The sequence below is a fragment of the Alligator sinensis genome, unplaced genomic scaffold (genome assembly GCF_000455745.1).
Source record: "Alligator sinensis unplaced genomic scaffold, ASM45574v1 scaffold746_1, whole genome shotgun sequence".
In the NCBI taxonomy this organism is placed as follows: domain Eukaryota; kingdom Metazoa; phylum Chordata; order Crocodylia; family Alligatoridae; genus Alligator; species Alligator sinensis.
In genome coordinates this window covers 2,480,687-2,492,561 of record NW_005841959.1, presented here as the reverse complement: position 1 = coordinate 2,492,561, position 11,875 = coordinate 2,480,687, and the positions used below count along the sequence as shown (strand labels likewise).

Below are 11,875 nucleotides of genomic sequence, written 5' to 3'. Positions count from 1 at the left end.
CTTTTCAATACGCTGCTGCTGTTAAAATTATACTTTGTTAATAGGTATTCCTAACACATCTCTTCAGTAGTAGCTATTAAAATGCACACAAGCAGTGAATATAAAAATAATTTCAGGCTGCAGGTACTTGAAAAAGAGATATGAAAAAAAAATATATGTAGAATTATTATATATACATGCAGTATTACCTAAAGCCTAGTAGCCAAGGGAAAATTGCCAGTGGGAAATTATGTACTCTTTTATAAATTATATGTGGCTACTTAAGTGTTATCCTTTTTTGTACTTCTGGACACAGGACAAGTGTTAGCTTTTCATTATACTTTTTTTGTGGATCCATATTTGCTTGATTCATTGTTAACATCTGTAGTTTTTGCTCTTTACAATGGTAATGGCCTTTAAATATGTGCAACAGAATCTTATATCAAATATCATTTCATAATTCTTTTCAAAAGGCCTTTGCTAAGAAGGCAGCACTAAAAGGTGGCTTGGATAAAACTGTGAGTCTTCGAAAGGATTTGTCAGAGATGCATGAATGGATAACGCAAGCTGAAGAGGAATATCTGGAGAGGGATTTTGAGTATAAAACACCTGATGAATTACAGAAAGCAGTTGAGGAACTAAAGGTAAAAGACAGACTGACTTATTTAATTTATGTCAGAAGCTCTTGGAACAGGATTTGCACACAATCTGTTTGCTCATTTAAAAGAGTTGCCTTTTTATATCTCTTAGGGAAATCTGAAATGTGAAGCAATAGGTAGCTTAAAGTAATTTGTTTCAATTTGTAGTCTGTTGGAAGACATTTAAATCTTCACAGTACTTCATTACTTTAGATTTTGTTTTTTTGTTTTTCTGTTGCCTTATTGAATTCCGATTCTTTGCAGAATCAGCATTGATTTAATTGGAAAATAATGTTCAAGGAATCAGTTGTTAGCAGTAGTTAACCACTAGGGCTAGGGACAGACATTCAAAAATCCAGAGCCTGAATTAATTCAGTCTTTGCAGGTTAATTAAACCTGGCTAGGTTAAATCAGTTTTGTAATTGGACAGACAACCCAGAAATGCAGGCACACGCGTGCAGTCGCTCAGGCTAGAAACCGGGGGATGCAGAGCAGCCCTCCCTCCCTTACACAGGGTTGAGCTGAAGGGGCCAGGCCCTGGCAGGATGCTCTGATTATTCCCTCCACCCTCCTGAGCAGCCCAGTGGGGAATGTTTATCACCCCTAACTCAGTGTTTATCAACTCATTAAGAAAACAAAGTCTCTCTCCATTAGCTAATGTAACTCTTCTTATACAGCTTTTCCAAGGAAAGGCATTAAGCTACCTGTCTGCTCCAAAAAGCCTGTCTACCTGTCGTCTCCCACAGCACGGACTGTAGTCAGCATGTGGTCTGCTAGCTAATGCTGAGGTGTCTGCTTAAGGTAGAGGGGAGGGGGGGAATAATTCCAGTTTAGCAGGGGGAAGCCAGGCAGATGCTCTGTGCCTCCAAGTCCATGCCGGAGCTGCAACCAGGGAGCAGAGGGGAGGGGCCAGCCCTGCTGTGCAGCAGAGAACCCCACTCAGCCCAGAGAGCATGCTGGGATGTTGGCGGTCTCTGGTTTATCTTAAACCAGCAAGAGATCTGGGACAGACATTGCATAAACTGGTTCGACCCAAATCAGTTAAATTGGATACTACCTTCTTTATCTCAAACCGGTTTCAGCTATTTTCCAACTGGTTTATGTGCACTGAACATCTGTTATGTTACAGATTTAAACCAGTTTCTGATCACTTAAACTGGTTTATGTGTAACATCTGTCCCTAGCCTAGATAATTATTTGATAAACCTGGGATAGATCAGTTTTGTCTGAACTATTAAGAAAGAGCACAGGTGAGAGTAAGATTGAACAGTTGTCACCATTTTATCAGCTAACCATTAAGCTAGTCTATATGAATCAAACACTGTTTTCACTAATTATTTTTTAAATTTACTGTAAGGTTGTCATCCTCTGTTCCTGCATTTCCTTTACCATTCTTCCTTTCCTCTCCACTCCCCAAAACATTATCAAGGGCCTTCCCAGCACAGCTCTTACCACAGGAAATACCATCATGTACACGCATACATGCATGCACATGCGCGCGCGCACGCACACACACACACATACACACACACATGTGTATTGTAAACAAGGAGAGGACTCATAACAAAGCAGTCCCATACTAGTGTAGCTTATTTGAATCCAGTATAGAATTGCCTTGGGAGAAATCACAGATAAAACTGCAATGGTCAACTTGTACTGTGTATCCACAGTTTACTTCAGCTTGCATAGCAGCTTGCATAAGCCACACAGGCGGGTACATTCCTCCCCCATGAGCTAATGATGAAGTGAAGTTATAGCAGTGTAGCATGAAGTGCAGCAGGCAGCAACCCCAGATAGCTGCTAATCTGTCTCTTCCAAGTCTTGGTGTCATTTCACCTTCTATCTGTATCTTTCTGTTAGATTTGTAATCCGGGTACACCCAAGGGTGTATCATATCCTCAATTGGATTGGATGAATAGGCAAGAGCGGGTGCTATGAGAGGGATGCCAGAATTTAGGGCGGATTCCTCGTTCCTCTATAGAGTTAGCCCACGCCGAAAGTTCTTGACTATACACAATTTATTGAGTTACAAACATTTATATATAAACTCATTAAAATAGATACAGGTACAGGTATAGATACAAATATACATATAAAGGTCTGTAAGCATGATGCAGTCTGCCCCAGGGAGGGCATTCAGGTAAGTACCCTTGCCCAAGGCCCAGAAGAGGAGCGCAGGACAAAATGCAGGACAGTCAATCCGGCAAGTCTATACCACAAGGGGGTTAACTAATAAAAACATCCTTACAGAGCCCATTATACAGAATTAATATACCCAGCTATATACAACACATTCATAACCCTAACCAAACCAAGAATAACAATAGATACAAAGGAAAAAGTATAACTATACCAGATATTAGATGCACCCTATCTGGGTTCCAACCGCTCGGTCCCTCAAGTGGGATAGGGTCTTCTAACCTTAGACCCCTTGGGTGTTCCACAGAACCCTTCCCAGTGTGTATTTGGGTTATACTCCCTTTCTACCATGGGGAGCAGAGGTTGTGTGGGGTCTCCCCCGCCACTTGCCCACTCCTCCCAGGGTCCCCTGCCAAGGAGTGCCTGCCTTGCAGGACCCGGGTTCCCAGTAACTCATGGTCCTTCGGCGCTGTCCGCAAGGACAACTCAGGCCTTCTGGAGTTGTCAGCCTTGAGCTGGGGGCCCCTCCCTCTGGGCCTTTTGCCCTGCGCTGGGCACCCAGAGAGCTCCTACTAGAGCTGAGCCCTCACTGGCTCTGGTTCCCTGGCCTCATGCCAGAGGTCTTTCCCCTTCCTAGGCCCTGCTCTGGATGCTGGAGCTCTTTTAGTTCAATGAAGAGCCACACTGTGGTGATCTGGCTACTCAGCCTAAAGCCAAGTAGGAGGGCTAACTTGAGCAGCCTCAAGTTGCTCTCGGGGTTCACTCTCTGTGCACCGATCTTTGCACTGTGCGGGGCCCAAGCAGCCTTGAGCTGCTCCCAGGGCAGGCTCCCCATGTGCCAACCTGTGCACCTTCGAAGCTCAGGCCGGGTTCCGATGACAGTCTCTTCAGAGCTCCTCTCTCCTTGCCGTCCCTCACCGCATCTGCCTCGTGCAGCTCACAACACTCCTATTGTTCTCTCAGGGGGCTCCACTCCCTGAAGTCCAGCGGACCTGCACTTTGCAGGTTCCATTTAGGTCCAGGAGCTCCTCGCCCCCTCCCTTCAGGGAAAGGGTGGCACCAGCTCCTTCCAACACTTTGGGCTCCATCAATCAAAACTAAGAATTTTCGGCCTGGGACGTGACAGGGGCCCGAGTGGGTGAGTCCACCACAAATTGATTAACAAAGTTGACTTAAATTACAACAGTGTAGACATGCTGTACATCTAAGCCCCAGAAATAGTGAGACTGACTGTAAAATTATGTCAAATGTTCTAAGTACTCACTGGAGAAAAACATTCTGTCTTTCAATACTAGCAGACTTAAGTAATAATTTTAAAAACAGTCACTAATAAAAAAAACACTCAAAATTTTCTTGATCTACCAATTGATGGAAAGTGGTTTTAAAAGTAGTTAACTGGAAATAACATGCAAAAGATATTTAATCCACAAGTAGTGAGGTATTGTGGTACATATGCTTGGAACACTCATAAACTATATAGTTGAAAACAACTGTTTTCTTCTTCTGAATGATCCAAATAGTTGTTTAATTGTGCAATACATGTATTCATTATTCACAGTAAACATATCTATTACCTCAAAAATGAAAGCAGACTAAATGATGTTTTGTCGTATTGTATTTGTGTTTTACAGAGGGCAAAAGAAGAGGCTGCACAGAAAGAAGTGAAAGTGAAGCTTCTCACAGATTCTGTGAATAATTTTATAGCAAGGGCTCCGCCTGCAGCTCATGAGGCCTTAAAAAAGGAACTTGATGTCCTTATTACCAACTACCAGCGACTCTGCAGCAGGTTAAATGGAAAGTGCAAAACTCTGGAGGTCAGCTATTTTGTTAGCCTTTAAAATTACAGTTACTCAGATGGCACAAGTGAAATGCAAAAGCTTATGCATCTCTGATTTAGGCTGTAAGGTGCAAATCTACCCTACCTTTTACAAGTTAAATAGTCACCAGATGGATTGGCATATTATAGACCTTTACCCTTGCCACCTTTGCTTTTGTCATGATAAATTGTGCTCATATTGATTTAAGCTGATATAAACTTGATTAATCGTACAAAAAAGCAATAGTTATCTTAATGTAACATAGTAGTACAATTGGTGGTTTGGGCCATAGCAACCACTAGTTACCTAATACAGAGATTTTGAATTAGGAATAGATGGTAAGGTTTAAGGGAGAGTTCATAAGATATGGTACAGGCTTTTGATTAGCTAAATACTTTTAGTCTTGTAAGAAAAATAGAGCTGGGGAGGAAGGGGCATATATTTAATCCCCCAAAATATTTCAGTTGGGGTGTACATTTTATTTTCAGCATCTCAATAGTCCTCAGATGTTTCATCATCATGGCAGGGGTGTCAAACTCATCTGGGTTCTTGGGCCAGATCTTACTGTGGGGCTCCTTGTGGGCCAGATCTAGCCCAGGGCATGGGCAGCATGGGGTATGGTAGTGACACCAGTGATAGGTCTAGATGTGTGGGAAGGGGTCCAACACCAGTGGTGGATCTAGATGAGGCAAGGGATCAGTGACAACATGTAGCAAGAGTTTCAGGTCTGCACCAAGCTCACTGCCACTGGTCATGGCAAACATGGCCAAAGACCCCAGATTCTGCTGCAGGCTATCCCCCCCCACAACTTCCAGTGCTTTAAAAAATGCCCAGTGCTGTGACAAAAGTAGTTGTATGAGCGGCAAAATGCATGTCAGGACAAAGAAAATGGTGGCGGCTCACACCTCGGAGGTGCTTTAGCTCAAAAGCGTACTGCTGCCATTTTCTGTACACTGATTCGCATTTCACCACTTATACAACTGCACGCAATGCAGCGTAGTGCACGTCAGCTCACGTGTGGGGCAGACTCGATTAATCTGCTCTGAAACAGCGGATCTCCAGTGCGTTGTAGGACAAAAATGTACATGTATAAATGCCTATTGGTGCTTGAAAGTGTTCTGACCATATATGGAATTCTTATAGATATGAAACTCTAGAAAAAACTCTACTTTGAACTGTGTTATATGCCAACTATTTATGAGATCTTTTTTTTCCCCACCGTGATGTATTATCTTTTTTTAAAATATGTGATGACAGCATTTATATAAGCAGGGGTTGAAGCGTATAAGGAAAAATAGTTTGGTGGGGAAGGTCTGTCTTGCTGTTTCAAGAGAGACTATAGGCTTATTTTCATCTTTTTTTTTAATACAGCATGGAAATTTATAATATGGTCAGTACTTTTATTTTGTACTTTTATTAACCATTAAGGCTAGAACCACATATTTTGAATGATAAAATTCATAGAACAATTATATATGACCATTTGCAATATTTCTTTTAATTCTAATTTTCAGTCTCAATATACATTTTTCACCAGGAGGTATGGGCATGCTGGCAAGAGTTATTGTCCTACTTGGATGCAGAAAATAAATGGCTGAATCAGATGGAATCAAAACTCAGGGCAACTGAAAATGTCCAGGGAGGTGCAGAAGAAATCTCAGAGGCCCTGGATGTAAGTGCTATCTTAACTGGTATCAGATATCAAGTTGTATGTTATAGCAATACCATTTTAAAAACTGTGTTCTATTTGAAAGAAATCATGATATTGGCAATGCATTCATCCCAGCCAAAGCTTTGTCTAGCCAGGTCTTGAAAACCTCCAAGGATGGAGGTTCCACCCCTCTCTGGGTAGCCTCTTCCAGTGCTTTACAACCCTCCTAGTGAGAAAATTCTTCCCAATATCTAATAACCTAAACCTAATAACCTAGTGAGAAAATTCTTCCTAATAACCTATACTTCCCTTGCTGCAACTTGAGACCATTGCTCCTTGTTCTGTCATCTGTTACCACTGACAACAGTCTAACTCTATCCTCTTTTGAATCCTCCTTTAGGTAGTTGAAGGATGCTATTAAATCCCACCTCAGTCTTCTCTTCTCTAGACTAAATAAGCCCAGTTCCCTTAGCCTATCTTCATAAGTCATGTGCCCCAACCCCCTCACCATTTTTGTTGCCCTCTGCTGGACTCTCTCCAGTTTGTTCTCATCCTTTCTGTAATGGGGGACCCAAGACTGAACACAGTACTCCAGATGTGGCCTCACCAGTGCTGAATAGAGGGGAATAATCACTTCTCTTGACCTGCTGGCAACACACCTACAATGCAGCCGAGTATGCCATTAGCCTTCTTGGCAACAAGGGCACACTGCTGGCTCATATTCAGCTTATCATCCACTGTAACCCCCAGGTCCTTTTCTGTAGAACTGCTGCCCAGCCACTCAGCCTTCAGCCTATACCAGTGATTGAGATTATTCTGTCCTAAATGCAGGACTTGCAGTGATGTCAATAGCAGTCAGTGTGGTAGAGGCGATATCTTTTATTAGGGCAAGTAGATAGTTGCAAAATTAGTTTTTATTTGCAAACTATTGGGCTCACACACCCTTCCTTGGGCAAAGGAGAATGCAAAGATTGTAAAATTTCTCCCAGGTAGAAATGGAACTTCATTTCAATAGAACTGTTTGCATGTTTATAATTAATCACATATATAATGCTTTGCAAGACCTGGGTCTTTGATTTTAGTAAAACATAGTGCAGAGAATTTAATGGTGTCAGTATGACATTTTATACTTTTATCTTCTGTCCCCGCTACAATTATGTTTGGAATGAAAGATTTCTTTCTTACAATCTAGAAACACATGATTGTTCATCAGAGTTTTTTTCTTGGTCTGAAAGAAGAAGACATGATAACATTTATGAATTTGTTTCAGTCTTTGGAAAACTTAATGCGACATCCAGAAGATAACCGTAATCAGATTCGGGAACTGGCACAGACTTTAACTGATGGTGGGGTCTTGGATGAACTGATCAATGAGAAACTGGAAAAATTCAATACTCGATGGGAAGAGCTGCAACAAGAGGTATGTATAATCAGTTATCTCATCTCTTATTCCTTCATGTTAAATAGCTGTCAATCTCCTAGCCCATCTCACTTCCTAAATAATACCATTTACTTCCTACTATATGATATTTGAAAATAAAAAGGTACAGTATTACCTTTGGATTGTTCCCAAACAATGCAAAAGGAATTCCTTTACTGTAGATTCTATAAGCAAGGGAATCGCTTAGTAAACCTTACATTTCAAAATCACAGTGTTCCTCCCTTGAAAGAATTGTATAGTAAATCTAATATTAAAGGGCCTATTCAGCACTTCTTACTCAAGTAAAACTCCCACTGGAAAGCAAATTGTGGTTTCAAAATTAAATGTCAAGTGTAATATTCTGTTACAGGTGTATTTTTCCACCGAGCATGTCAGAAACTGAATGTTCATGTCAATAAATAACTCTGTAGGAAAACTTCAATAAGGAAAATATGTTTAACATGAAGAATGTGAAATGTGGTTATCTGACGTAGTATTCATAATGTTTCTTCTTGATACTGAACAACCTTTATCTGCTTCACTAGGAATTACTTGTGGAAACATTGTTTCTAATCTTTTTACAGAATCTTCTCATTTGTTGACTGTTTTTTGAGAAATCAGTTCAGAATTTAGAAAATGAGAACATATAAATTTATACAGTAAACATTTAGTGTTCCCAGCCACGCCAGGCACAAAAACACTTGGATATTTTTAAACATTATTCCAATATCATTTAAAATATACTTTTACTTTCAAGAACTGATCTAAGCTGATAATGCCTGAAGCATGTAGTTTAGCTTACAGGAAAAAATACCTTAATTTTTAAAACATGAGGTAGAATAAACAAGTAATTGAGAGAGCTCTTTCTGAAATCAAGAAGCAATATGAAAATGGCAGTCGTGAAATAACTGGCCCAACCTGCAGTTGCTATAACAGTTATTTTCACAGACTGAAATAAGCATATGATAGCTGTCGTTCTTTTTCCAGTGCCATATTTATTTTCCTTCTCATTTTGAAAAGTTTCACCATTCAGCTACTGTGGTATAGGTCCATACCAGTAATAGAAAACAGATTCCAATTATTTTTCCCAGTTACACCATAGTGCATGATAATGATGAATTAGACTGCACTGGCTTCCCAACAGAATATGATCTGGGTACTACAAAGAGGTAAAATCAGGCAATAGATTAGAATTGATTATATTATTATTGAATATATGTCTCCTGTGGCCCTGATCGTGGGTATCAACCTTAAATAAAGTTAGAGAAATGTAAATGAAAATCTTTGATGAAAGGAAGAAAAGGAGTTGATTTTCATTTACTAAGTTTGAGAAACAACTAAAAAAAAGTCATGAGAAATGTGTCATTTGCGAAAAAAATTTTAAAAAAATTTTCAGTGAAAAATAAGGATTGGTGCTATACTGGGGAACTTGACTGATAGTAGTCATATGTAAGTCATAATGAATCATATCCTGAAATTTCCAAGATGTGGGTTTTACATCCCTCATCTTGGAAATTTCAGGATATGATTCATTATGCATCTACTATTAATGTTGTGTGTATTTATACAGGTGTATCAGATAGAGATGAGGGCAATAAATGCAAATGTCTTAAACTCCCATTTCAAAGACAAAGTTGTAATATGTTTTCTCCATTACTCTGGGACTGTGAGAAAGTACGGAAAACTTAATTTACTGTTCCTTATTTTAATGGAATAAACTGATATGAATCAAGTTATTTTACAAACAAGAAAATGGGGGATACTAATATTTTAATAGTTACATCATCAAGATTTCAATATTCCACTCTATCAGCTCTGACTATCATGGATTTCCAAACAAATCTATCTGCAACACTACAGAATCTACCTTTCTGCTCTCAGATCAGTCTCTAGAGCTGAGCATTTAAAACCATTGCCCCTTGCTGAAGTCTATCATAACTAACCAGTAGGTGATAGCTAAAGATTTCCTTCTTCAAGCTTTCTTTTATGCTGAAATAATTTATATTTGCATTGAGGTAAAGCAGTTTCTCTTACTGAAGTTCAGCCAAGATTTCCGTTTCTTTTAAGTTATGGTCAGTATTGGGACTTGTTGCTCTCAGTATGATGATTTTGATATTAATAAAACAAGTAACCAAATTCAGAGAATTATGACAAAAAATGCTCAGATACCCTAACTTAATTCAAATCCTCTGGGCATATCAGCATACTTGTCTGTCTTACAAGTATTACACCAACAGCACATGGTGACGTTATTAAAATAGCCTAAATATTTGGCATTCGTGTTCCATGAGTTTAAGTGAAAAAACAAGGTGAAAAGGATAGAAGACTTTAGCTTGAGGTGTCACCAAGTTTACAAGAGTATTGTAGTTGCCAAGTTTTGTTTCATCTATAACATTTCATGCAAATTATAAAATAAAATTTAACTTATCGTGAGACCATCTACTTTGATCAAAGACTTGGTAGACCATGGATCTTCACAAAACTGGGGAAGTAATGGGAAGACCTAGGATAACTGCATGGATACAAAGACTGTGGGAGATTGCTGAGGAGGTAGGTTTGTAGCAAGCAACTGGGTTTTCTAGTGGTTAAGGATTGCTAGGTGTCAGGGAAGTTTTAGTGGATAGAAATGGTAATGTATGATGTATGAAGTCTATGATAGAGTATGGAGTAGAGAGTACTGTGGCTGAGGTGGAAAAATAACTCCTGGGTAGATAGATAGTATTGGAGATTGGAACAGGAGATAGGTAGAGACTAGAGTAGGTGGTTGCTGGGGTATTTGGAGTACAGAGAGTACCTGAAGTCTTGCTGTCCAAGGTACTGTTGGATATAACACAGAGAATTTGTATTGGAAAAGTGGGAGTTGGAGCCACTGTTGGTGGCTGGGAGAGGGTGGGAAGAGAGGGAGATGGAGCCACTGGTGGTCTAGGATTCAGTTTGGGAGAACAGTCATGGTATAAATTCAAAAGTTGAAATTGTAGGTACACACCTGCTGGGTTCCCTCAGCTCAGGCAGCTGAGATTGCACCTGAGTTGTTGGAATGCTTAACAGGGCTACCAAAGATATATGAACTCCATGTAAGATGCATAATACCTAGCAGTCCTGATCATGTGTTTTGTAATGTTTTCTGCTCAGAAGGCGTCAGCTCATTCTAGGTCTCCTAATGGCACACGTGAATACACAGGGGAAGAATTCTAGAAAGCAATGTTACGTGAGTTGTAAGAGTGACAACTTTCTGCGTGTTTGCTTTTTCTGTAATGCTTGGAAATATATTTTGCTTCAGGCACAAAAGAAATGCTGAGATTATACAGTAAATTTTGGCTCAAACAGAAGCCCCAGGTATTCTAAACTTAAACATAGTCCAGTCTTCGGTAACTAACTGGGATAAACCATGGTCCGCTGTAGGACTCCAACTCAGTGACAGTATTGGTAGGTGCAACCACAACTTGCTTCATCTATTCCAAAACAAACTTTAATGTATCCATCGCTTTGGCTAAAATCTTAACTGCCTTTCTCTCTCCTCCCTCTTCCCCCCACCTCTTCTTTCTCTCACAGACCTCAAGGACCTATAGCCACCTTAACTATAACCTTTCATCTCCTCCTATCTTGTGCAATGATTTTTCACCTTGTCACATCTTTGCTTATCCATTACAAATAAGGTTTGATGTAATTTTCCCATTGCTGCTTTGGTCTGCCTCTAAATTGGGCATATTATTGTCTGCTTCCATTGTTCAGGCATTCTTTTCTCTCTTCAGATCTTCAGAATCATCTTGTGGAGATGGTGCTTTAATGCATCAAATCTGAATTTCAGGCATTCAACTGGAAGCCTCTCTATCCTTGGTGCCTTATTTTTGAATTTGTTCTGTATTTTTTTTCTCATATTAGTTAAAAGATAGAGGTTTAGGATAGAGTCAAGAGGAGAGTTCCCATACTTATACCACCAAAGGTTTCTACATGTTGTATATGGTTCTTATACTGGGCTTGTGCTTTTTTTCACCCAGAATTCTGCACAGAGGCAAAAAAAAAAAAAATGACAGTCGTGGAAAGACACAGAACCTCTCCTCTTTCATGCTGGGGCAAAAGAACACACTCAGTGGGCCAATTTGCAGCCAAGTATGATCATACTCCATCAAGGGTGTAATATGTCAGTATTCAGCCTAAGAGATTGTTTATAGACTTACTCTGTAAATGGGGAGGAGGAGGAGGTGCTTTAAGTGGGTGGCTCTGAGAGTCA

General features: G+C 39.9%; 1 protein-coding gene across 7 annotated transcripts in view; it reads left to right on the top strand.

The window, feature by feature from the left end:
* DMD (dystrophin) overlaps positions 1–11,875 on the top strand; it is a 1,961,037-nt gene that overhangs the window by 813,543 nt on the left and 1,135,619 nt on the right. For all 7 annotated transcript variants that reach the window (XM_025200207.1, XM_014518487.2, XM_025200208.1 and 4 more), the window contains 4 exons: positions 453–623; positions 4,388–4,570; positions 6,111–6,245; positions 7,495–7,644. In XM_025200207.1, the coding sequence (XP_025055992.1) occupies positions 453–623; positions 4,388–4,570; positions 6,111–6,245; positions 7,495–7,644 (639 nt within the window). The remainder of the gene's footprint in view (positions 1–452; positions 624–4,387; positions 4,571–6,110; positions 6,246–7,494; positions 7,645–11,875) is intronic.